General features: G+C 41.8%; 3 protein-coding genes across 27 annotated transcripts in view; 2 read left to right on the forward strand and 1 right to left on the reverse strand.

The window, feature by feature from the left end:
• Positions 1–750: 750 nt before the first annotated feature.
• B3GALNT1 (beta-1,3-N-acetylgalactosaminyltransferase 1 (globoside blood group)) lies at positions 751–19,269 on the reverse strand. Of its 22 annotated transcripts, none has more exons than XR_005584700.1 (6): positions 19,008–19,144; positions 15,079–15,233; positions 11,841–11,981; positions 11,300–11,439; positions 5,194–5,281; positions 751–3,903 (listed from the first exon to the last, which is right to left on the reverse strand). XR_005584700.1 is itself a non-coding variant. In XM_039488691.1 (6 exons), the coding sequence occupies exon 6, from the start codon at positions 5,185–5,187 to the stop codon at positions 4,225–4,227; it is 963 nt and encodes a 320-aa protein (XP_039344625.1). In that variant the 5' UTR covers positions 5,188–5,281; positions 11,300–11,439; positions 11,841–11,939; positions 12,328–12,427; positions 15,079–15,233; positions 19,008–19,144; the 3' UTR covers positions 751–4,224. The 22 variants fall into 22 exon arrangements, 18 of the variants coding, with proteins under 18 accessions (XP_039344625.1, XP_039344619.1, XP_039344626.1 ...); XM_039488691.1 differs by adding an exon at positions 12,328–12,427 and having other exon boundaries at positions 751–5,281; positions 11,841–11,939; XM_039488685.1 differs by adding an exon at positions 12,328–12,427 and having other exon boundaries at positions 751–5,281.
• Positions 19,111–26,939, forward strand: ARL14 (ADP ribosylation factor like GTPase 14). Of its 4 annotated transcripts, none has more exons than XM_039488703.1 (3): positions 19,111–19,124; positions 24,166–24,280; positions 24,757–26,939. In XM_039488703.1, the coding sequence occupies exon 3, from the start codon at positions 24,984–24,986 to the stop codon at positions 25,569–25,571; it is 588 nt and encodes a 195-aa protein (XP_039344637.1). In that variant the 5' UTR covers positions 19,111–19,124; positions 24,166–24,280; positions 24,757–24,983; the 3' UTR covers positions 25,572–26,939. The 4 variants fall into 4 exon arrangements, with proteins under 4 accessions (XP_039344637.1, XP_039344634.1, XP_039344635.1 ...); XM_039488700.1 differs by lacking the exon at positions 19,111–19,124 and adding an exon at positions 19,881–19,909 and having other exon boundaries at positions 24,166–24,276; XM_039488701.1 differs by lacking the exon at positions 19,111–19,124 and adding an exon at positions 19,889–19,909.
• Positions 24,164–27,278, forward strand: part of KPNA4 (karyopherin subunit alpha 4) — a 102,306-nt gene continuing 99,191 nt past the window's right edge. The window contains exon 1 of the mRNA XM_039488674.1: positions 24,164–24,276. The gene's annotated coding sequence lies outside the window, so the exon portion shown is untranslated. The remainder of the gene's footprint in view (positions 24,277–27,278) is intronic.

Here is a 27,278-nt window from a genome sequence, read left to right on the forward strand (position 1 = left end):
TTTTACCAAAAAGACCTAGTTCTTGTCTAGTTTCATGACCATTTGCTTTTTAATTTATTATAATGAGACTTTTAGGATTCCCTGTGATTCTACTACTGTAGTGGGATGAGGAGCAGGGGTTGGGGGTGGGCAGCGGACTACTTTAGAAGTAATAATACAAAGACCAGTATTGCAGTTAGAGGTTGTAGAACCATGTCTGTCCCTGGTATATGGAAGAGCGCTCAGGAAAAATGCTTACATTTTTTTATGATTGCTGTTTGGGTTGTTAGAAACCTATCAGTATTTTGTGCATTATAAGAGCAGAGCCTGAGGTATGTATGACAGTAACTAAACCACACTGTCTAAGGAAGTCGTGTTGTTTAACATTTTACATCATCATATCCAAGATCCTCTCTATGCTTTACAAAGTTTGCAGTTGCTTTTCATTCAAAACCAAAAGCATTTAGAGTTTGCATTTTTACTTCAGAAATCTAAGTTGTGAGAGAAAGGTCTTCTCTATAGCTTTAAGGAACGCTGCAGACAATGCATTACAAAGAGTCCTGGGCAAGCCAGCAGATTAAATTTTCCATATCTTGCATAGTGAGTCAGCATGTATATACTATTGATACCTTAAATGAACTTTTAAAAGTCTGATTTTTTAATAGCCAGTCAGATTAATGTGGATTGCAGAAAGTAATGTAATAAGTAACTACAGTCACAAGGCTAGAGATAGTGAGGTTTTAGCTATAAAGTTAAAACACAACAATTAGGCTCAATTGGCTTTAATTTATTCTACTTGATATTTTCAATACACTGCAGCATTTGCTTGTTTTAAGGATGCAAAATAAAGCCCTATAATTGAAGGTGAGACAACCATAATACAGCACAGGTTATATTCTCTCAGAGATTAGAAAGATACCTTCTTAGCAGGCATCTACAGAAAAACAATCTAAAACCACATGGGGCCTGTTTGATAATCATAAAGGGATTATATAATCCCTTTATGATTATCAGAGGCCCAACATATATATTTATAAACCAAGTTACAGTTTTAATATTTTAGAAAACATGGACCCCACTACACATGGAAATAAGACAAAAGCCATATATCCTTGCCCTGTGGAAAGTGTTTGTTTCCCTTCCATCACACATTACTACTAGTATACAAACATGATTTTTCAATCTTTGAAATGTAGCATGTGTGTATATAGCATCAAGTAGATCACTTTAACAAGCAGCATTCAGAGGAACGCATTTCAAATCCCTCCCAAATCATATATTCTATTTCAAGAACAGGAAGAGCTACAGTTTTCCTATAAGGGTCCAAAACATCACTCAACCCCAATCCCCTTGATGTCAGTGGAAATTTTGTCTAAGGAGTGCAGCATGAGTCCCACGTTTGCAGCTTCTGGGTTTTATAATTTAAGTAACATATAGTAACATGTCTGATATAGACAGAAGATTAGGAATTCGATGTTCACATCCTATATAATTTACCCTCAATCAGTTTCTAGTTCAAAGTTTGTGTGGTACATTATGTACACTGTGAATACAGACTTCAAGCATAATTAAATTCAGTTTAAATTACTCAAACTTTTAAAAACTAATTATACCAAGATAAATGAAACAGGTGATTTAACACCATTTGCTGTAAATACTGCTGTACATTTTCTTCTTTTAGTACTGTACAAATGGCAGACATAAAACAATGCCAAAATAGGGTACAGGCAAACAATATATGTAGTCTGTGGTCTTCATTAAAATGGTTAATCCTGCAATGCACCTAGTCAGGTTAAGTATTTACTATTTGTATTTGAAGGTACGCAATCAATGAATCTCAGTAAAAATGTCTAAACAGTTAAATATGCAAACACTACTGGAAGACTATACAGGTGATAGATACAGTGGTAATTTTACATTGTGAATGCTATTTTCAATAACTAGAATAAAACTCTAAATACCAAACACTGTTTGAGGCATTTTTGTGCATACCACTTCTCTCTGTGAGAATATGTATGGTCCTGAAGGATGTTTGACCTGCTTCATCTGCATCATTTGCAAGGCCAATAAGTTCATAAACAGGATCATAAAGAAATCTTAGGCTGAAGTTTACACTTCATTTTTATCAGAACATGTTAAGGGGACATAATAGTCTGGGCCCAAATTGTAGTCTACATTAAAATTGACTGATGGTGTAAATTCACAAGATTATTTTAAATTCCCCTCTTACAATCAGGTTTGTTTTTTTAAAATAGTCAACATTTCTGTTGAAGTAGCATGGCAAGCAGCAATACATATTTTTATGCTTCTAGTAATAAATTCAAATCTGTTTGGAAATGGGCGAAGCAAGAAAAATGTCTGTTACTAAGAGGTTGTTTCAAAATAAAAGATCAGTTTTGTCACTTTAAGTTACAATTTCAGGTTGAATAAACTGTGTATAAATCTACATTTCTGAAGGCAAAAGCCCTGCCATCGCTGATCAGTGTTTCTCACTCTGGGCCATAGAACCTTGTCAGGCACAAAAATACCTTGCTTGGAGAAAGTTAGTTACTTTTCTCTTAATGTCATACTTATTTTCTCAGCTGGAGCCGTCTGCCTTACATGAGCTTTGTGAAGACTGCAAAGTCTTTTTGTGATTCAACCTAAAGTATTTTTTTTTAAAGCAATATTAACCACTGTCCGGCTATACTGAATATCAGTGTTCATGGGGCAAACACTCACTATTAAAATAAACAAATGTTCAAGTCATAGTAGGTTTAAAATAATAAGCTGTTATTATTACAAAGTTATCAAAATTCAACATTGATCATAGTGCACATAAAAAATATTGATGAAACCTCATTCTTGGTATTAGTGGTGGAGTTTTTTTATACCTATTCTACATTTGTCTCTAAGAGACTATTTAAAAGTCAAATTAAATGTAAATATCATAACATTAGCTACAGTATAACTAGAAGTAAAGTGGCAGTGCTAGATGTACAGGATGTAACTGTTGTATCTTTGGTATGTGATAGATTTTAGATGTATCAAGAATAACAACTGTGATAATGCAATTGCAGATTCTGTATTGTCTACCAGAAGTGTAAACTACTGGAAACATGGCCTTGCTGATATGACTAAGACAATAAAATACTGGTCTTTACATACGAAATTGCATTTGTTTTCTTTTGTTAAAATTCCTGTTAGAGAAAAGTCTAGAAACAATATTTCCAAATTTTTATTTTAAACTCTGAAGCAAAGAGTTCATTTTGCAAATGGAAGCTGATCTCAGCATTTGAAAGCCATTTAAACTGGCAAGTTTCACAGCAAATCTCATTGCTTAGTCTCCCTGCCTGGATTCTGATAGGTGTGGAGATGGGCCTATTAGTGCATAAATTTTGCTATCCTATATTGCAGAGCAACTTGAAAGTAAGTTTATTTGAACTAAGTAGATTGGCCCTCTACTTTAATATACTCAGAACACAATTACCACTACATAAAATAATGCAGCTATCTGAAGCTATTAAAGCAATTCTATAAAATACATATATAGGCACCTAAAAAAAGCAGCCAGATTTTCTGAAATGCTGAGTACCTAGAAATTCTGCTGACTTCAGTGAAAACATGGCTGTTTAATTTTAAGCTCCTAATTTTGAAAACCTTGGCACAATATTTCTAAAGGAATCATGTGTTGACTAAGCAAGCAACTTTGAGCATCATGAAGTGCAGAGGAGGAGTTCATGTGTTGATGGGGACACAGGATGAGACATTCCCTAGAGTGGGCTGGGTATCCATATGAAGGAAAACAGATAGGAGTTTGCCCCAGGGTCTAGGTTTGTGGGAGAGTTCTTTGAGGAAAAAAGGGATGCTGCTGCTGTAGTTCCATAAATCCCAGGACAACAGATTCCTGGGGAAGTGGCAGGATGACCCCATACTTGCAGCAGACTGTTCAGAAATGAAGCAGAGGGGTAGAGTGAGCAGAATACTGTTACTATATAATCTAAATAATTCTGGAATAAAAAAGGTGCAACAAAGTCTCATTCTCAAATGAAAACCACCATATTGAAAACCCTCTATAGAGATATTCTGCTGTTTTAATGGTATCTCGTAATCAGGGTGGTCCCATAAGCCTGAGTGATCCTTTCTAAAACCCCATTTCCGTTTCCTTGTTCTACAAAACTCAGTTTAGACACTTTCTACAGTGCAATTCAAACCAAGAGGCCAGGACAAAGCAGTCAGCTTCTGACAGACCTATATTAATTGGGATCAGTGGCAAGTGAGTGAAGTGTCTGTCAATAAATCCTGCCAAAATCTGATCATTTCACTTGAAGACACACCATGTACCACAATCAAGTGTCTATATTTACAAATGTTAAAGTTAATTTTGTATAAAAAGAAAAGTTGTGTATCTTCTGGAATATGGATGTTCACGTTTAGTATATTTAAGCAAATGCCAACATAAACATCTTCAAATTTAATAGGTTTGATATGACTCATCATTTCATAAATCTTCAGAGCCAGTTTTCCATCAAGTATATACCCCATTCCACTACAGTAGGGAGGATACACCTTAAATGGATATTCGTCATAAGAAATATATGTTTTTTTGTAAAACCCTCTGTAGGAAAAGTTATCAATTAGAGGGTAACCAGTAAAAAAACTGTCTGAAGAATTGACATTTTGAAGAAACATTAATAAGTTGCCAGCGTTGATGAAAACATCAGAATCAGTCTTCATAACGTATTTAGTATTTGAACAAAACTCAGACACCCATCTAAATGCCATGATTGTTTTCAAGGTAAGATTGTCGTAAGTATCCATAAAATCTTGGCGAATTATGTCGCCATACAGAATGCTTTCATCTTCTATCGATAATGCTAAGCTGTCTTCTCTTTCAGCTCCTTGTCCTAGTAAGAACAGTATTAGAACCTGACTGTCCCCCCAGGATTTTTTAGAACCCCATGTTACTCTAATGGCCTGCCTTGCCTCTATATTCATAGGTTGTGAAGACACCAAGATGACCAGAAACGGATTTGTATCTTTGCATTTCAAACGTTCCCGCAGTGTGAAGAGGAAGTTCTGCTTGTAAACTGGCTCATATTCATAGAAATACATCCAGTTTGTATGCTCTAACACAGTATGCGAAGGAAGTGTCATGTACCATGTCGTTATTATGACAGAAAGCATCGAGAGTGCCAAAAAACTCCATTTTAAGTATTTCATAGACATATTCACCAGAAGCAGCTACAAGATAGATGTGTGCAGCAGAACTTCAAGAGGCTTACAAAATCCTGGGTCACAACTTTTGGGAGCCAGCTTCTTGCTGAAAGAAATGCAGATGGAAAAGGTTAGTACATTAAGAATGCAATTGTACTCATTTTATTATCTGCCTAAAATTGTAACTACAAAACGTGGCTTGATATCATGAGGTCAGAAAAGGAAAACTACACTGGCCCTGCTAAACACTGTTCTTTAGCCACCACTTATATTTTGAACACCACATTCTGATTATGATTGAAGTTTGCTGGTAACTAGAGGAGTGGTGACTGATCTTATTCATGAACAGCTTTCTCCTTGGGAGTCTCATCTACTAAAGGATGAAATATAGAGCACCCTTAATTCCAGAGACAGTTGAGGGCTCTCAGCACATCAGCCCAGTGTCTTAGACTCATTTAAAGCTTGATGCTGGAGGGATGGTGACACACAAAAACAGATGACTAAAGTGTTTTTTTTAATTACTGCTCAAAACCCGGTAACAGTTGGCAATTTCTTTTGATGGAAAGGAGGTAAATAATTGTATTACATTTGTAGTTACTGAGTTTTTTATGTAAGCAGGAGTGACCAGGAGGATATAAACACAAAAAGACACAAACAAGTGCAGACAAATATGCTGTCTCGTCCCATTTTTAGACCCAGCACAGCCTCATCTCCTCATGAACTGCTTGCTCTTGGCTGTATATGCTAGTGAAGAGTCAACCTCTATACAAGCAAACTAAACAAATATTAGAATTACAAGCCTACATCCATAAATATTTCAGTGATACAGACCAAGCTCTTTATAATATGCTGAACACACAAAGAAATGGCTATTTCCTACAGAACAACTATACAATAAAAACAAATTTGTTTAGTTATGCACATATTGAACTAGCCAACTACATAAAGGAAGAATCTACCCAATCCTGCCAGACAGCTTTGTCATTGACTTAAATGGGAGCAGGACTGGTCCATTGTAAAGTAGATCAGGTTCAAACCTTAAGGTTTGTCCCAGAAAAGTTTGCAAGCTTATCATGTAAACACATACACCTCTACAAAAAATACCCCTGTCCTCATGAAATAGATTTAATGAAGAAAGGGTTTGTTCCTATTCAAATATTTCCGTGCAGTGTCTCTAACCCCAATATTGCAAGACTGTGACAGTGCATGAGAGCCAGAAAATGAAATGGACTAGTCCTTTTTCATAGTTCAAGCTGCATGAAATGCAAATAATAATGAACAGTTGGCATAAATAGTGAAGAGTTAGTACAAGTCTTTCAGCTAGTGACTTAGGCTAGGGCTACACTGGGGTGGGAGGTGGGAATCGATCTAAGATACCCAACTTCAGCTACGCGAATAGCTGTCATACGCGAATAGCGTAGCTGAAGTTGGCGTATCTTAGGTTGATTTACCTGGCTGTGAGGAAGGCGGCAAGTCGACCGCTGCCACTCCCCCCCGTCGACTCTGCTTCTGCCTCTTGCCTCAGTGGAGTTCCAGAGTCGACAATAGAGCGACTGGGGATAGACTTTATCGCATCTACACTAGACGCAATAAATTGATCCCCAATAGATCGATCGCTACCCACCACTCCGGCGGGTAGTGCAGATATACCCTTGGATACTGATCCTGCAGACAAATCTATGCAGGCGTAGTAGAACCTTGTGGACGCCACCCATATAAATCTGATTGCAGAATCAGGGACCTAATGTGATAACAGCAACACCTTTAAGGATTGTGTTTAAAAATAATTTCCTAATCTAATACTGCCCCCTTAAGCAACAGCATTTGTTCTTTACCATCTTCATTTAAAAATAGGTTAGCTGTAAACAGACATTACACTGTCAAGCAATGACATAATCATTACTATTGTCCATGAACGGGAACAGGAACACTCACATGAGGTACTTTCAAAAGACTTCCATTGCTGTTTGTGGGAGTTAAAAGTTTAATCTGATGCTCAACACATCAAAATCTACCCCTGCAATGTAAAGTGGTCATAGCAACAAAAAAATTAATCTATGTAGGGGGGGGAGAGATTTAATTTCACAGAATGATTTCACTGTAATTGACTTTAAAAGTTCGCTTCAGAAATTGTTTTTAAGCACACACACAAAAAAAAAAAAAACCAACCCACACCCAGCACATATATATGGAATTACAGCATTGGTCTGAACTTTATCTCCCAACAGTTTGGCTGCCCTAGAGTCAAGATGTGGAACAAGATCTGGACTGAAGTTAGGTGATTTTTTACTGCATATTTTTGGACCTTATCTCATCAATGCTGTATAATGCATTACCTGCAACATCATAAAGCCATTTTGTGCTTGGCAGTTATTTACAGGAGAGACATTACGACAGATAACTAGAAAAATACTGTCATTTCTTAGATCACTAATTATTGGGATGAAATCCTGATCTACTGCACATTCGTGGAGTTATTTGCTTCCCCCTCCTTCCTTCCCTCCCTCCCAAAACAGATGGCAAAAGCTGTTTAGTTTGGCTAGTTAGGAGCCCAGTCCTTGTGAACACAGATCTGCCTTTGAACTCAGCCGGAGTTTCGCCTATATGGAGAATGCAGGATCTGGCCCCATGACTAACCCTTCTGAACATGGATATTTTTTCATTCACCTATCTAACTTGTTCTCTCAAAACTGGATTTTTCCCACAGAATTAGTCTGTAATGTATTTAAAGAAAAAATACAATTCTAATAGGATTTGAAGTCAATCTAGAAGAATTGGAAAAAGAAAAATTCCCTAGAAAGACTAAATATGAAATTCTTTCCCTGGCTCATACTAATACCTAGAAGCGTAGGACATTGCATGAAAAGCCACTTAATTTACTGTATTTGTTAATCACTTAGGAGTGAGAATATTTAAAAAGTGAATCTGGAGCTGAAGTTTGGCAGGGGGAGGAAGAAACAATGGCAGAAATACATAAGAAAATATAGGGGAGCCAGTCCAGACTGTAAACTACACCTCTACCTTGATATAACGCTGTCCTCAGGAGCCAGAAAAATCTTACCGCGTTATAGGTGAAACCACATTATATCGAACTTGCTTTGATCCACCAGAGTGCACAGCCCCGCCCCCCCCGGAGCACTGCTTTACTGCGTTATATCCAAATTCGTGTTATATCAGGTCGCATTGTATCGAGGTAGAGGTGTCGTTAGGGTACCCATTACAAAACTGACAGAAGATTCCCACCCCTTCCCATACATAGTCAGCTTAGAGGGCGGGGGAAACTGTTTCCCTCTATTCATACTCTAACTTTGTACAGCTGCTTGTTTCTGATGACAGCTCTTCAGATCATCTAATAACCTCACCTTTGGTATACAGACTTCATGTTAAGTAAACAGCACTCCATAGTATGCATGTCACAGAGCTTGACAACCAAAGTTTACAAAACAAAAACCAAAGACCAGAAAGTTTCCCCTACTCCTGATGTGAAAGGGAACAAGTTCTACCAAGGCGGATCCCTACTTACTTAAAAGTGCAGGGGACATGATTCCAAATATTAAACAACAGGTTGGAGAACAACGTGCTCCAAGAACTGAAGAGAGCTCTGGGGAAAAGAAAGGAGTCAAGATGGAACCACTAATTACTAGCAGCCAATGTATGTGAAAAATCTAAAACATTACAAGCATTCTGAGCCAGTTAACCTTGGACTCAGTGTAAGTAGTGCCAGTCAGACAAGCTGGAAAGGAATGGTACTAATTAATCCTCATGGGATGGAAGAGGGCCCTGTTATTACAGCATCGGACTGGGACTAAGGAGACCTGAATTCTATTCCCAGCCCTGTCTCAGACTCCCTGTCTGACCTTGGGTATGATTTTCAAGACAACTCTGCACTCACAATCAGGACCAGATTTTTAAAAGAGGTCAGCTGCCAATTACACACCAAAGTAAGTGGGTGCTGAGCACTTTGGAAGTCTGCCTATAAGTCTCACAATGGGAACAGCTGGGTGCTCAGCACTTCAGAAATGAGAGTCTTGACCAGGTGCCTCAACATGTGCCAAGATCTGGCTCCACATCTCTGTCTGCCTCAGTCTCCAATACAAAGACTAGAAATGACCATTTTTTTCCACCCACCCCTTGTCTGCCTGTAGCGTGGCGGTGGGATACCCCACAGCCCCGCTGAGGGACGAACCTCCCCTAACACCAGCGTGGGCGGAGTCACTGGGTCCTGCGCCCGCCCCTCAGAGGTCACGGCGCAGACCCGGAAGTATAAAAGCTCACCGGCAGAGCTCAGTTGGGAACCAGCCGCCGGAGAGGCCAGACGTCTGCAACCGAGCTCCCTCTGGGGAGACAGCAGAAGGCCGCGGCCGGCCTGACGTCGCACCGGACCGGCTGAGCCTACCCCTCGCTCGTTACCCCGGGGAGGACTGGCCGAGACTACTCCGCTCCAGCTACCCCAAGGAGGAGCTGAGCCTGCCTCTTGCCAGCTACCCTGAGGAGCAGCTGAGCCTACCATCCGCTACTTACCCGGAGGAACCGATAGTGTTTGAGACCGCCAGCGATGCTACGACGACTCAGTTACCCTACGAAGGGGAGTGTGGAAGTAGCCCGGGGGCAGCCAACCCCAGTCTGGCTGCAACACTGCCAGAGCCTATGTCAGTGTGTTGCAGCCAGGATCCCCACTGACAGCAGCGAGTTTCTGCTGCTGCTAGGGCCCCGGGCTGGGACGCAGTGGAGTGGGAGGGCCTGCATCCCCCCTGCCACCCACTCCTTGGGTGGCAGACTCCCCCCTTTTCCCTGGCCTGGAGAGGCTAGGACCTCCTGATATTGGAACTATTGACTCAGTCCCTGCGGAAAGGCCTGGGTCTCTGACTATTTGTTTGCTGCCCCGCCCTGACCTAGGGCCCAGGCTGCTATTGAACTGCTGACTCAGCCCCTGCCTAAAGGCCTGGGTCTTGGACTGTTTGTTTGCTGCCCCGCCCTGATCTAGGGCCTGGGTGGCTATCTGAACTCTTGGCTCAGCCCCCTGCTTAAAGGTCTGAGCCCCTGACCGTGTGCTGGCCGTCCCACACTGCCGCAGAGCCCAGACTGCCGGCGGACTAGAGCGAGGCGGTGGGATACCCCACAGCCCTGCTGAGGGACACACCGCGGCAAAGCTGCACTACACTACCTTTTAAGACTTCCAACCCTGACAAGCTTGCACCATCTCTTATACAATCATAGCGCAATGTGGTTCCCCTCCAGAAGTTCATAACCCATGGTATTCAAACCTAGATGCTTACAAACACCACAGAAAAAAATCCAATCTTTTTCTAGCTAACAGGCACAAATTATCTGAAAATACGTCTAATTTCTTTGCTTCTGCTTGTTTTCCTGAAGGACATAGATCACCAATAGAACATGTACAAGGCATCCTTTGGAAAATGCTAGCTCATAATGATTGCTAGAGAGACAAGGGGGGGTGAACTAATATCTTTTATTAGAGGAACTTCTGTTGGTGAAAGACCAGTTTTTGAGCTACAAAGAGCTCTTCCTCAGACTTTTAATTCAGATACATTGTAACAAGACTTCAAAGAACTACTTGGTATCTTTTAAAAGCGTCTCAACAATCTTGAGTAATTTTTTTCAAACAGCGTTGCATGTATTTATAGACCTACAAAGAGAGTCTAAAAGCTTAGCTTACTAAAAAAGAAATCTACTGCCCCCTGCTGATATTAAACAAAAATAGACTTAGACTGCTTTATTTAAAAAGACAACTGTGATATAAAAATTCTCACTCTGCACTGCACTTTACCCTCACTCAGATGAGACCACAGCCCAGAATACATAATATAACTGGACACTTAACTAGTTTTCAGCACAATATGTATTTTTTGTAAAAACAAAACAAAAAAAGTGTTAAAACTCAGAAAAATATTAAAATAAACTGATCTTTAAAAATCAGCTTAATCTAACCTGAATCATAATCCATTGGTATTGTGCAGACTCACTACAGGGCACAGTTAAGGTTGTTTGCCATACCTTAACGTGTTTGGATTTCTCTTAAACGTAACCTTAAATCTGAATTCCTGGGTTTGTAATAGCTGAAGTGTATTTTACTTAAGTTACTGATATGTACTTTCAACTTTACCTCCATTTCAATATATTTTTGTCTTGGAATTTCCTTTATAGTGAGTTTGTGCAAGTGTCCCAACCTACTTCAGCACACTTCACTTTTGCAATGGTACCACAGTTCTGCTTACAGTGAAGTTATCCAAGGGAAAGGGGACTCTGAGGGAGAAGGGGAGAGAAGTGATACTACTCACTATTAAAAGAATTCTAGTATATTGACTTTCTAATACATATTTTTGTGTACTATGACTTTTAGGATAGTCTGGTCAAGCCAGAATATCCTAATAACTACATGCAATATTATGTGGCTTCAACATATACAAAACTGTGTCGCTGCAATTTAGCATGTGCTTCTATGTGCATTATTTAGGTGCTTACATAATGAGTATTTTTGAAAGACATTCTAAGTGTTATGGAAAGATATTTTGAATCTCCAATTTTGCAAATTAGAAATTATCTATGTATACTTTGCTTTCATATTACAGCAGTTTAACTTTCCAATTAAAAATTACTTTGGCATAATGATATGTTTCAGAGCACTAAAGAGAGAGAATGTTTACCTGTCAACTATATTGCTGCTCTTTGTAGTATTCCTTCATCCTCTTATTCATCCACTACACAGGAAAAGTTTCTGTGAACATTTCTCTTCTGATAATGCCCTGGAGATGTCATCAAAGTATGTTGCTGTTAGACCTCACTGTCTAAGAAATTTAAGATCTTTTACTTCATTATGAAAGAGGAAAATATTGAATTCCATTGCAGACCTAAAACCAAAAAAACTGTACAAACCCCCTTCCCCCCCCCCCCCCCAAAAAAAAAAAAACACAGATGAAATTAATCAAATACAGCAGGGGAATGCAGTTGATAGCACTAAGAATCCTGATCCCCTTACTCAAAACTCCAATGAAGTCAATGAGATTTTTCACCAAGCAAGGAAAAGAGGAATTAGCCCCAAGAAGCAGAACAAACTGAGGAAGCTGTGATGAAAAAGGCAGTTACCAAAGACATTTTTATTCTGCTGAGTTTATTAGTAACAGATGCCCTTACTCCTGGGCCTCAGAGGACAGCAGGAAACCTCTTAGGGGATGTCATATCCCAACTAGCAATTCCTCCTTCTATGGACAGGAAGAGCCAAGTATGTCTTATCCTGAAAGGAAGGAAGTGTCAGTCAGTAAACAAAGTAAAGCTTACGCCATATCATCACAAACTACCAAGCAGCATGTGACTCAAGCTATCAGAGCAACACACTGCCATGAACAGCAATGCCATTCAACAGAAAATACATATGAATCCCATTCCAGAATACAGACTACAGGCCTGATTCTATTCTCACTGCAGTCAACTGGAGTCTTGCTATCAACTATAATGGGAGCAGGACTAACCCTATCCCTTCGTACCCACATGGCCCCACAGTATGCCAACATCTTTATGGCAGACTTAGAACAACGCTTCCTTAGCTCTCGTTCCCTAATGCCCCTACTCTACTTGTGCTACATTGATGACATCTTCATCATCTGGACTCATGGAAAAGAAGCCCTCGAGGAATTCCACTGTGATTTTAACAATTTCCATCCCACCATCAACCTCAGCCTAGACCAATCCACACAAGCGGTCCATTTCCTAGACACTACCGTGCTAATAAGCAATGGTCACATAAACACCACCCTATACCGGAAACCCACTGACCGCTATACTTACCTACATGCCTCCAGCTTCCATCCAGGACACACCACACGATCCATTGTCTACAGCTAAGCTCTAAGATACAACCGTATTTGCTCCAATCCCTCAGACAGAGATAAACACCTACAAGATCTCTATCAAGCATTCTTAAAACTACAATACCCACCTGCTGAAGTGAAAAAACAGATTGACAGAGCCAGAAGAATACCCAGAAGCCACCTACTACAGGACAGGCCCAACAAAGAAAATAACAGAATGCCACTAGCCATCACCTATAGCCCCCAACTAAAACCTCTCCAGCGCATCATCAAAGATCTACAACCTATCCTTACTATGCATCTGAAGAAGTGAGCTGTAGCTCACGAAAGCTCATGCTGAAATAAATTTGTTAGTCTCTAAGGTGCCACAAGTACTCCTGTTCTTTTTGCGGATACAGACTAACACGGCTGCTACTCTGAAACCTATCCCTTCTGTTTCTACTGGTTGGTTGCTTTACAGATAATGTAAGAATTGGAGGAAGATAGCAGCACAGAGAGTAGAAGATACAAGCTAGCAATCTGAAATGTATACGCACACACGCACCCCAGCTGATCCATTCTCTCAGAGTAGTCTCCCAAAGTTGACACAGAATTTCACACAATATAATCATTAACATAATGAGTGCTGGCAGTTATGCTACAGCAGTGGCAGTGTTAACAAAGCTCAATGTGCAAAAATCGCTACCCCAATATGATTAGAAATGGTATCCATGGAAAGCACTTAAAAAAAAAGATGAAATATGCCCATCTGCACCATACAAGAGATTAGGTATTCCCAAATAAACACGTTCTAATGTGTTCAGTTTTGAGCTATTGCTAATAAGCAGGAATCCTAGAAATCTGTTTGCCAAAGAAAAACACGGAATTTGTTTTTAACAGAGAATCTTTAGTTTTTACATTTTGTGAAAAAATAAAAACACACACAGTGAAACCCTGATTTATCCGATCTAATTGAGATCAGGGACAAATCGGATAATCAAAAATTTTGATAATCAGAAGAAAGGGCAAAGAGCTTTCTATCCCTTATTTTAAGATGGGGGGCTTGGGCAGTCGGCCTCGGGCAGCTGGTGGTTCAGCTAATACAATTAGTTGGATAATGGAGGCTTGGATAAACATTGTGTTCACCTGATTTCTGTATATATTGTGGCTAGGGAAACTAAAGTTGAGCGTTTCATTTTAATTGCAGAAAGACACAGATATATGGATTTTATCAGAGCATTTGGAGGGGTGGGGGGTTCCACAGAAAACTGGGATTCCTGCTAATAAGTAATGGTATGGCATTACCAAACTAATCAGATTCACTACATCTTGGGAAGTTCAATCACTCTTCCTATTTACAGCAAGATCTTATTCAGTCTTCTCTTATATGGACATTATAGTTCATATGGAATTTCCCCTTGCCCACCTCATAAGATGTGCTATATGCCTGGATGTTCCCTTTCACTTCAGAGGCAGTTGCTTTTCACTGACACTCTGTGTATCATTTAATATAGTTATAAGAAATGTAAAACCGTATTTTAGAAGGAGAACCTGGTTTATTCCCCTATTTAAAAGGGAGTGTGTGTAGGCAATCATGGTTGGATGTCAGTGACATGTTCTCCCTCCATGTGATAAAACCACTGCCTGGATCCAACCCTGGATCCAGGCTCAGGATGTTGGAAATGCATGTACCATTCTCCTCCTAAAAAAAATGCAAACAGGGGCTCCAGGATAGGATTGATATATTAAATGTAATCATGACAGCAATTTGGACCCCCACCTTAAACTGGCACAACGGTATTGGCAACTCCAAATGTTCAAAAATCATGAGATTTTAAAAAAATAAGTTTACAGTGCTATTTGTTGGCCTCCTAGTTTTGGGGCCTTTTTGAGCTTTTGTTCACAAGTACAAGGGCTAGAAACTTATTTTTTTAAATGACAGCTGAGATTCTCATGTAATCACATGACCCTAGGTACTTTAAAAAAGATACCAAGTATCACAAGATTGTTGTAAGTCACAACAGCAAGCTAGACTGTGGATCCCTACTAGCTCGTCCAAGGAACATATGTGGAACATAGAAAACATCCCCAAACCTACCATTGTGATGTTAATTCCAGATTACTCTCACCACCAGTGACAGATGGGAAGAGGAAGACAGTTTTCATGGCCTAGCATAGGAGTGATCTTCTTCTGCTTTTGGTAATGATGAGGTGGAGGATGAAGAGGCCCCCAACTCCATCTCCTCTTCTTCCCTAAGGGAATAGAAATGCAGAAGTAGGAGCATCTAAACAAACACCCTCACTTGTTTCCTCTTCACACCCTATCCTGGCTTAAATACACACCATCCAGAAGCCACAAATGTTATCAACCCTGCAATCAAGTCTACACAGCCCTCTGAGACTCCTCCTTTCTTTCCCTCTTCAGAGAGTTATGAAGGGACAACATGGAATGGGCTTGCTTCAGGAGAAAGAAGGAGCTGCAACAGAGCTACCGGTCTCTCTATATCAGCGGTCACCCTTTCAGAAGCGGTGTGCCAAGTCTTCATTTATTCAGTCTAATTGAAGGTTTCATATGCCAGTAATACATTTTAACCTTTTTAGAAGGTCTCTCTCTATAAGTCTATAATATATAACTAAACTATTGTTGTATGTAAAGTAAATAAGGTTTTTAAAATGTTTAAGAAGTTTCATTTAAAATTAAATTAAAATGCAGAGCTCCCCCAGACCAGTGGCCAGGACCCGGGCAGTGTGAGTGCCACTGAAAATCAGCTCGCGTGCCGCCTTTGGCACCTGTGCCATAGGTTGCCTACCCCTGCTCTATATATTAGAAACCTGGAAACTACCTTGTGTGCAAGCACACACCTTTCAATGGCAAAACCATACCAGCATGGAAACACATCATCCACTCTAAAATTTAACCCCACCAATGCTCGAGGGCATACAACCTCTATACCAAAGCTAAGGGCCAGCAACACTCAAGAGCAGAGTCAGAAACTGCTACCTGTAGCAAAAGCTGACGCGAGGCAAAATTTGCTTCCTTCACCTTTCTCATTCCCCTGGTCCAGAAGCAGCAAATTATAATAGGAGGGTTGTCTTTGTCAGAATTTGCTGGTCCTCACTTTTCCCCATCCTTGTGATGTCAGTTTTGAATAAAATTTGATTTAATGCTGCCCCGTGGAGCTAGCAATAGCCACTGGCAATGCTTCAGTAACAGTGCTGCCATAATAAGCAGACATGAGGCACGACTAAGAGACTGAGCCATTGTTTGTGTTGTGTTCTACAGATTCAAATTCCAGCACTTATCTGCATGCACTCCAGCTGCCATTAATTGTGTTAGATTTAACTTTATTGAATTGCAGAGCTGTGTCTGTGATATGAGAGATGCATATGTACCTTGAGGGATCTCAAATATGTCTCATTTCAGCACTGAGTTCTGTATGTTTTGTCAGTCTGGGATGGTTTATGTGGAGCAGGCTCAGTGTCTAAGTGTGGGTAGCTCCAGTTTGTTTAGCTGAACCTAAGCCCATGTTTTGCTGTAGCAAAGAGAAAGAGTTAGACTTTGTTATATAATGCTCATGTGCTGCGTTCCCAAAGTGTGCTGCAGCATCTCTAAGGATAAAGTGACAGTACACCTCTACCTCGATATAATGCGACCCGATATAACATGAATTCGGATATAACGTGGTAAAGCAGTGCTCCAGGGGCAGCAGGGCTGCACACTCCGGTGAATCAAAGCAAGTTCGATATAACGCGGTTTCACCTATAACGCGATAAGATTTTTTTGCTCCTGAGGACAGCGTTATAACGAGGTAGAGGTGTATGTGTGTTATTGGGCATTGCTAAAAGGGAGGAAAGTTAAGGTCACATTGCAAGGGTGGCACATACCTTAATTTGCATCCACATGCATCCGACGAAGTGGGTATTCACCCACGAAAGCTCATGCTCCAAGACGTCTGTTAGTCTATAAGGTACCACAAGAGTCTTTGCTACCTTAATTTTGTACTTCATGTTTTTAGAGGTTTAAGTTTAGCTGCTCTCTGCACTCTGGAAGGGCATGAAGCAGCACTGGGCAACCTTAATTCTGTATTAACAAAGTTTTTAGGCAGTTAATTTCCTTGGGCTTGGTTTTATTTTTTTTCTTCTTTTTAAATAAATAATTTCTCAGCATCTCCATAACCCAGGTACCCCTCTCCACAGCCTCTGACTACCTGATGATTACCACAGTCACCGAAGACAATTTGCATGTTAATTCCTTTACTGTCCAACATCATCACCCCAGCTCAGGGGCCTCCTGTCTCTCTGCCTGTTCAGCAGATTGGTCTTACCTGCTCCCCATGCCAGAACAGACAGCAGCAGAGGTCCTGCAAGTTAAGAAGCTGGGAAGAGGATGCAGGAACTAACATGGAGTCAGACCTATTTTTTGAAGGAAAATAAATATGGAGGGCATGTATGGACCCCTCCTATGCACCCCATACTTCCCTGCACAACTCTGACCTCCCCCTCTTCCTTTACCAGCAGCAGCAGCATGGGGAAGGGCAAGTCTGGAGCACCCTCCTCACTGCAGGAGGCAGCATGATTTAACCTTAATGATTTTTTTCCTTACATTTTTACCTGTAATATGAAGTTGCTCTAAGACAATTATTCATTGGAAACATCCAGTCTTATTTAGATGGTCAATTATATAGGAAATATATAAAAAATTTAATCTGTAATGCGAAGCAATTTGTCTAAGGGAGGATAAGTTACTATAATTTTAAATCATTGGTTGACAACTTGTACATCTCAAAGTATTTATTATTTAGCTTAATTTTTCCACACTAACATGTTGTTATGGTGCAGCTATACTGCTGCAGCTCCAATAAAATATTAATCTTTTCTAATCACTCAGTTAGTAGGCCTATTTTTGGATCTATGTTTCATACACCGACAATAGACACATCAGTGAAAACGCCCTAGTAAAGATATTAAGTATCAGAGGGGTAGCCGTGTTAGTCTGGATCTGTAAAAGCAGCTGCTTTTGCTGCTTTGCTGCTTTTACAGATCCAGACTAACACGGCTACCCCTCTACATGCATCCGACGAAGTGGGTATTCACCCACGAAAGCTCATGCTCCAAAACGTCTGTTAGTCTATAAGGTGCCACAAGACTCTTTGCTGCTAGTAAAGATATTGTAAGCTTGATCTGCTGCAGTTCACAGTCTGCCGGTTTTTAAAGGTCATGATGATCTATAGTGTATTACAAAGACACTAGAAGTTTGCAATGTTGCTGCTACATTGGCACAGGTAAACCATTTGAACAGGAAAAAAGAAGTGGAACTGGAGCTATGACGTGATACAGTGCACAACTTAGTTACAGGTAAACAATGACATGCATCTGAATAGAGTTATTCAAGGGAAGGGATTGTGTGCTAAGGGCAATTAGTAATAAAATACCATTTTAAAACCAAATAAGTAAAATAAATAGTAAGATGCACCACTTACAGTGGGTAACATGAAATGGAGTCCCAGGCAGGCACAGCGTATGGTAGCTCAGCCAAACCTGGCACTGCTGTAAGGCTCCTTACAGACATGTTACCCCTGCAGAGGCGTTCTCCTCACACAAACCCAGGCAGCATTGTTACCAGTTTTAGGGTGGTGAACATGTCAGATGTGTCACGGAACCAACTTTCTTTTGGCCATTCAGTACCTCGTTTCAGACTGATGAGCTGCAACACCTCGGCATAGGGCTACACTGCACTTCTAAGGCCACAACCCTGGGGCAGAGGCGCTGAGGCGGCACAGCCAGCCAGGAACACCTGCCCCTCTGGCAACCACTGCAGGTGGCTCACCCCATCCATGGTCACTTCAAACCACTCTGCAGGTGTCCCCTCCCTGTCACCCCATCGCCACCATTGTTACCCCCCAGCTCCTGCCCCCTCCTTCCACCCCGGGGGCAAGCTGCACCCCTTAGCCCCGCTCCAGAGCAGCAGCTGTTCTCAGGGCCAGTAAGGGGAGGCTTAGGCAGACGTTACTGAGCATGCGCACTAACCTTCTAGGGAATAACTGCCCGGACACCACGGTAACCGGAGCGGGAGTGACGGCGCAACCCTCCCCAGCGCTCACACGTCCCAAGCCGCACGCGCCGCCAGCCCGCGCTCAAGGGCGGGTGAGCCCCCAGTCCTCATCCCCCGCCAAAGAAGCTGATCCCTTGCGGCTACTATCATCCCTTGCGGCTACCCACCTTCGGGCCGCCCGCTGACCTCAACCCCGCGCATGGGCGGCGGGTGAACCCTCCACCCCACATCCGGGAGTCTAGGCCGCTGGTCCGCCCCTTCCGCCCGAAGCCCCGCACCTCCTCCCAGCGCGGCGCCGGGCCCCCCATCCCCTACCCCCGCTCGCCCGCCCGCCCGCAGCTCTATGGGGAACTTGAGAATCTCGGTGTTGGACGTAGATGCCCAACTGCCCCGTTAGACGCCTCTGTTCCAGTGCGGACCTACCCCATAGTGCTCACTAGCCTGCATAGCTCCACCGACTTTATTTCCAGGCTCCGCGTGTGACTTAATACGAGTATGACATTGACTTCCCATGTTAGTAAGCACTCCTGAGACTAAGTAGTGTCTGAAGGCTTAGTCCCAAAGTTAGAGTACTAACAGGTGTGTTTTATTCTAAAATGTGTTTAGAGAAAAACAGTGGCTCCTATTTACCAAAATCTCACATCTCACTGCTAAACCATAATAGAGCGGTCTGAACAAAGGCCCAGAGCCAAACATTGAGTCACTTGGATTCACATCTGGATCTCAGTTTTGCAACTGTCTCCTATCTCTTTCTGTACAGCACTATCTGTTTAATGGGCTTAACCACATTTCTGAATACGAAGACCCTCAAATTTGGGGGAAATTTGGCTCAGAGCCAAACTTTACATCTTGGACTCATAGCTAAAAGGACACCAAGGTACTTGTCATCTTTTAATAAATGTTGCTTAGAGCTAAAGGCAATTAAGTAGACCTAAAAAGCCCTAAGTGGCCTAGGAACTATAGGCTAGATTCACGAAAGGCCCTAGATCAGTGGTGGGCAACCTGCGGCCCGTCAAGGTAATCCGCTGGTGGGCCGTGAGACAGTTTGTTTACATTAACTGTCCCGCAGGCACAGCCGCTCACAGCTCCCAGTAGCTGTGGTTCGCTGTTCCCAGCCAATGGGAGCTGCGGGCAGCCGTGCCTGAAGGACAGTCAATGTAAACAAACTGTCTCACGGCCCACCGGCGGATTACCTTGATGGGCCACAGGTTGCCCATCACTGTCCTAGATGCTTAAATCCCAAAATCAGATGCCATTGGTATTCAGAAACCCGGTAGGTACCTCGGTTTCTGCCTCTGAACATACATACTGCAGAATCACTCTATGTGTCTGGATGCCTACGTTCCAGTGCAATGGACAAACCAGGGGAAGATACGTACTCCTTCACCTAACTTGGCTTTGGGGCCCAATATGGTAAGCAGCCTCGGCGCCTGCTTATGGGATTGGGCCCTGTACACAAGGTCACCCAAACAGCTGTGATGGAGAGGATGCCCATAACTTTTAGCCCAGTGGTTAGGGCACTCACCCTTGTTCAAGTTTCCCCTCCATCTGAGTGGAAAAAGAGATTTGAACAGAGAGCTGCCATCTCTTAGGGGAGTGACCTAACTATTGCGCTATGGAATAGTGTGGGGGAGGGACGACACACGACAGGGCTCAGGATGGAGGGAGCTTGCGGCAGCAGCTGCTGTCTCAACTTGCTGATTTACTTAAAAGGGCAATGTACTTAGAGTGGCGTCAGCGTTCTTAAAGGGGCAATGCACATCTCTCTCTCTCTCACACACGGTGTGTTTCTGTTTGTCTGCCATGCTGTCTCTTCTCCCTCCATTTGTGCTGCCTTGTAGAGTGTGAGGCTACATTAACAACAATGTGTTAACCCTTGATGGCTCAGCCGAGTGCTAGTTCATCATTTAGCACTAAGGCATTCCCTGGGAAATATCCCACCCTCTTCCACCCTCTGACTTCACCACCTCAACCAAGCTTCACAATCATTATTTCTGTGTGCAGTATTAAACTGTTTGTTTAAAACTTACACTGTGTATATAGACTGTGTATATAAAATATAGTCTTTTGTCTGGTGAAAAAAATTTCCCTGGAACCTAACCCCTCCTCCCCACCCCATTTACATTAATTCTTATGGGGAAATTGGATTCGTTTAACATCGTTTCACTTAAAGTCACATTTTTAGACACATAACTACAACATTAAGCGAGGAGTTACTGTACCGGAGTCGACAGTAGAGCGCTTGGCGGTCGATTTATCGTGTCTTCACTAGACACAATAAATCGACCCCTGCTGGATCGACTGCTTCGGAGGTAAGTGTAGACATGCCCTAAGTTTCTGTCTCACTGTGCTTTAGAATTCTCACAGAATTCTCCTCTGCTTACTAGATGTTTTCTATGAAGGCCCCTTCACTTTAAATTCACTGCCCAGCTACAAAGCTGTTCTGCTCTCTCTCTAGGTTTTGAAGAGGGATGAGCATTATGACAGCGGTTAGTGGTGGAAGAGGGAGCAATTTCTTTCAATCTTTATTTTGGCTGCCTGTTGACAGTTAAGGGTCTGGCATAATTACTGGAGTAAGGATCATAATAAAAGGAGCTGTAATAACAAATGTATTTACAATTATGTCTAGGGCAATGGATAGGTCCTTTTCATGTTAATGAATCAAAATAAATTAATCATATGTAACATTTTAGGACTATCACCTTGAGTGTCTCTGTAATTTAAAAGAAATTATAAGGAAAAACTAGGACTTGCTTTGTCTATTAGGACCTGAGAATCAAAGTTTTATTTATTTGAAAGTAGTAAGACACCACAAAATTGTTTAATTCTAAATGGAAACATAGGCCTGATCCTCTGAGGCGTTGACGTCTTCTGAAAGGTAGTGGGAACCCTAACATATGCAACAGACTTCATAACTGAGGGTGCTCAGCACATTACAAGACCAGGCTCAGAGTTAGCTGAAAAGGGTGTAGCCCAAGCTCTGGAATTTTCTATGTAAATAATAATTAGCTTTGGGCCAAGGAGGTGGTATTTGCATTGAACATAGGCTGCTCATCAACATGCAGCTATCCCATGGCTAGGATTTGGGTTTATATTTGACAGCACCAAAATCTCACAAACTGTTCTTGAGAGATTTCTGTCACCTTGGCCTGTATCTGAACCAGATTTGGAAAATAGGCTCTGTCCAGTTTTGAGATTGCATTTGAGTCCCAATTCCACTAATAATGAAAACACAGAACATTTGTAAAAGAAAACTAGTGATTCTGTATTGTATGTTACTTAGGTGGAGATAAATGGTAACCCTAACTAATAATACTTCTGGGTGTTCAATATAGTTTTAAATTATTGCAACATTTAAAAGAGCCCCGGGGAAGGTCGCTGAAGGCTTGATCCCTATGTAAAGCCACAGAAAGTTCTGGAAAACTATGAGTGTCATACTGTTTAGAAACAATTAGACTATCTTGATTTCCTTTCGCTCCCCTCCCCCACCTCGTTCCGTTGCCTAGCATATTGGTGCAAAAACAAAATCTTTATTTGTTGTACCATCACAACTTGTTGCTGTGGGCGTGATTATACAGAAACAAACAGAGGATTATGATTTCAGGCAAAGTTGCATCTTATCAAGGGCTGTATCAGAATGTATGTATGCTGACTCTGAGAGGCAGAGCACCTTTATAAACAATTAGACACAAACATAACAAATTTGCTGTTTGTGATTATAACTTCCTCAGCAACCAATGCTGATGTTACAATGAAAGACGATGCCTTCAGGTAATGAATAAGCAGGAGTAAATGACTGAACTAAAAATATGTTTCTTGAGGCCAGAGGTGGGCAAACCACGGCCTGCAGGCTACATCCAGCCCGCAAGACCGTCCTGCCCAGCCCTTGAGATCCCAGCTGGGGAGGCTAGCCTCCGGCCTCTCCCCCGCTGTCTCCCCTCCCCCACAGCCATGCCGCCACGTGGGCAGTGCTCTGGGCAACCAGGTTGCGCGCTTCTGCCAGGTAGTACAGCAGCGTGTCTAGCTCCAACTGGGCAGCTTGGCTGCCAGACATGTTGTTCTGAGTGGCATAGTAAGCAGGCCAGGGCTGGGGGGGTTGGATAAGGGGCAGGGGGTCCCCAGGGGCAGTCAGGGTACAGGAAGCAGGGGGCAGTTGGATGGGGTGGAGGTTCTGGGGGGGGCAATCAGGGGATGGGGGTTGGATAAGCATGGGAGTCCCGGGGGGGGCCTGTCAGGGGGTGGGGGTGTGGATAGGGGTCAGAGCAGTCAGGGGACTGGGAGCAGGGGAGTTGGATAGGGGGTGGGGTCCTGGGGGTGGTTAGGGGCAGGGGATCCCAGGAGGGGGCAGTTAGGGGACAAGGAGCGAGGTGGGGGGGTTGGATGGGTCGAGGGTTCTGAGGGGAGCAGTCAGGGGGTGGGAAGTGGGAGGGGTCAGATGGGGGGTGGGGTGAGGGCCAGTCTGTTTGGGAAGGCACAGCCTTCCCTACTTGGCCCTCCATACAGTTTTGCAACCCAATGTGGCCCTTGGGCCAGAATGTTTGCCCACCCCTGCTTTAGGCTATTATGGTTTGAATTGGTCAACATAGCCTGATAAGTATCAAAGGGGTAGTCGTGTTAGTCTGGATCTGTAAAAGCAGCAAAGAGTCCTGTGGCATCTTATAGACTAACAGACGTATTGGAGCATCCGACAAAGTGGGTATTCACCCACAAAAGCTGATGCGCCAATACATCTGTTAGTCTATAAGGTGCCACAGGACTCTTTGCTGCTATAGCCTGATAAATTATATTAGAAACCAGTTGAGGTGAAACAGTGTGTAAAAGAGTTGACACACATCCATACTGATTTTAAAGGCCAGTGCAGTTAGGGCCTGAAAATCCTCTGTAAAATGCTTTCCTTCTAATAACTATTAATAATATCATGGATATACCACTTTATGACTCTTCTTTTGACTTGCCAAGCACCTACAACTCTTATTAACATTAGTGAGAGTTGTGAGTGCTGAGCACTGTTGAAGATCAAGCCATAAACATTCAATGTGCCATACAAACATTAACTAGTAAGTCAATGTATTTGTTGTACTTATAACCCTCATTGTCTGTGATTATCACTCATTGTGTTATGTCTTATTCTAGGTCATGGGACAACTCAAATAAGGAAGGTTTGCATGATCAGACCAGGAACTTTGTCATCTTGTACTTTTGAAATGATCAGAAATCCATGCAACACTCCTACCCACCCATGAGGTAAGTAAGTAAGAATTATTATCCATGTTTCACAGAAAGGGAAATTGAGGTAGAGAGGTTAAGTGTTTTTTCTCATGGCCACACAGTGAGTCAGGATTAGAACTCCAAAATTGGTGATTTTCAAGCATATACCCTAGAGCACTGTTATATGTGGTTATAGAATATCAGGGTTGGAAGGGACCTCAGGAGGTCATCTAGTCCAACCCCTTGCTCAAAGTAGGACCCATCTCCAGACAGCTATTTACCCCAGTTCCCAAACGGCCCCCTTAAGGATTGAACTCATAACCCTGTGTTTAGCAGGCCAATGCTCAAACCACTGAGCTAGCCCTCCTCCTCTTATAATGTATAAATAGCCCATAAACCACCAGAGCAGGCTTTTTATATAAGTATGGTATTGCCACTGTTCAGCATGTTCAGAAATACTGTAACCTTTGGGCTCCATGACTAATTGTTATATTCTCATGTCTGCTCCACCCATAGGCTAGGCAGTGAACATTACACCTTCATAAAATACTGTTTGCCTATTATCAAGCTGATAAGGACTCTATATAAATACACAAAGGCGTATTCTTTCTTCATAGCACAAAGCCTCTTCTCCACTTCCTCTTCTTTTACTTTTTTTGCTTCATCTTATGGAGAAAGAAGGGCTTTCTGACAAAAATCACCCTAAACATCTTTAAGACATAATACGGATAATTACAGCAAGAATGGGTCTGCTGAGTTCCAAACACTCCAAAGTCAAACCAGCTAAGGTATTAATGCTGGGACTCGATTCAGCCGGGAAATCTACACTATTGTACAAGTTAAAGTTTAATGATGTTTTCCTAACACTCCCAACAATCGGTTTTAACGTGGAGATGATTGAAACAGGGCAAAATATTGCTATAACAATCTGGGATGTTGGAGGGCAACAGAAAATGAGGACATTTTGGTGCAATTACTTTGAAAATGCAGATGGCCTAGTGTACGTTGTGGACAGCACTGATAAGCAACGTCTGGAAGACTCAAAGAAAGAATTTGAACTTCTCTTAAAGAATGAATTTGTAAAGAATGTGCCTATTGTTTTGTTAGCTAACAAGCAGGATCTTCCTGGAGCTTTGAACGCTGAGGAAATAACCAGGAAATTCAACATGCACAAACATTGCAGTGATAGAAATTGGTATGTACAGCCTTGTTGTGCGATCACTGGGGAAGGTCTGGCAGAAGCATTCCAGAGAATAACAGCATTTGCAAAAAACTGCAAAAAATCAAGAGAAGAAGCTTTTACAATTTTCAAGCAAGATGAAAAGTTGTAAGAGTCTTCATTAGCCCAATCTGGGGAAAGCTAACATGGAGAGTTTATTATGGGAATTAAATCTGCATACTGAATTCTGCAGATCTTTTAAAAGACTATTATATAGCAAAATGTAGTTAGAGCAAGCTAAATTACTATGTTGTTACATTTGCATACTCTTTCAGAACTACTGTTTCACAGCATTTTAATTAAATGGCATATATGTAGCCTAAGTCCAGATATTTGGCAGTGTTAAACTGCATGATATAATAGTAAAAAGGTGCATTTAAACATTTTAAATGTATTACAGTCATTTTATTTATGCTTGTTTAATTACACAAAATGTACAAGAGCTGAGATAAATGGGTCATTGAGCAAGCAAAGAAAAAGTAAAAAACATTATTTCATATTACATAACATACTGTATTTGTAAGTGCTTTGTGAATATATTGATTATACAGGCATATATAAATTCTTACACTAGAAAGTAATTTTGATAGCTAATTTATTTTTAACTCATATCATTTTACCAATACTTAAAAGCAACTCCACTTGTTTAGACAGTACTTAAACAAGTACTTTGAATCACAGTTGACATTACTAACAGAAGTGTACAACATTGCATCTGATCTGCTGGCAAGACTTGAGTACAAAGAACAGAATGCACTGGACAATCTCAAATGTCAAGTTTTTCAAAGCTGTGCAGAACACCTGCAGGGGTACTTAAATACAGACAAACAGCCAGTATATAGATTTTTTTGTGATGTGAGAATCCTTCATCCCAATCAAGTTTGTATAGTCTCCCACAACTTCAGTGACTACGAACAGAGTTCTGCTGAGTTCTGTACCTTGAAGGTTAGTGGGCAGTTTACTTGAACATTGTAAATGAACTTCCTAGTACCAATGAAATTTCTCTCTCCTGTTTTTGGAAAGCATGGACAAACATTTGCCAAGACTTAGGCTATGTCTACAGTACAATCTTAAGTCGACTTATGTTAGGTTGACTTAACAGTCAACACATTAATTACTGCAGTGGCTGATGACCACAATAACCTCCTTCTGTCAGTGATACGTGTCCTCACCAGGAGCGTTTCCACGACTGAAGAGGGGTAGTATATGGGACAGAGAGCCAGGGCTCTCAGCTCCCTACAGCCCCCCACAGGGATCCAGCTGCCCCCTGGGGCTTCTTGCCTTCCCACTCCCAGTCGGGAGCAGGCGGGAAGCCACCCAGGGAGATCCGCCTCTGGAGCCTGGGTCAGCTGCCATGCTCCTGGTAGGAAGCGGGAATCCAGGATCCTGGGGGGCAGCAAGACTCCCAGTGGGAAGCCTGGGTGGCAGCCCAGCTTGAAGCAGAGACCCAGCAGCAGTCAGACTTGTTTTGTGATCACTTAATACATGTTTATGTTCTAAAACTGACAATTTCAGATGTAAAATAATGTAGACTACTGCATTTTTATGCTGTAAAGGATTACATATTGCCCATGTTTGTCTATACATATTTTAATATTAATATAATGCATATCTGAAATTTTCAAAATATAAATCTTTGAAAATCAGAAATTACTCTGTTTTTGTTGCTAGAAAACACTGGCCTTAGTCATGGCTATCCTTGCTGTGTGCATAATTTTTGCTTTGTGTATTGCAGCTCTGATACTGTAGGTCATGTTCTATTAATTTAGAAGGAATAAAGGAGCCCAAAGAGTCAAAGGTGTTAACTTGACCCTGAAAC

This window comes from Mauremys reevesii, linkage group 9 (genome assembly GCF_016161935.1).
Source record: "Mauremys reevesii isolate NIE-2019 linkage group 9, ASM1616193v1, whole genome shotgun sequence".
NCBI classification, from domain to species: Eukaryota; Metazoa; Chordata; order Testudines; family Geoemydidae; genus Mauremys; species Mauremys reevesii.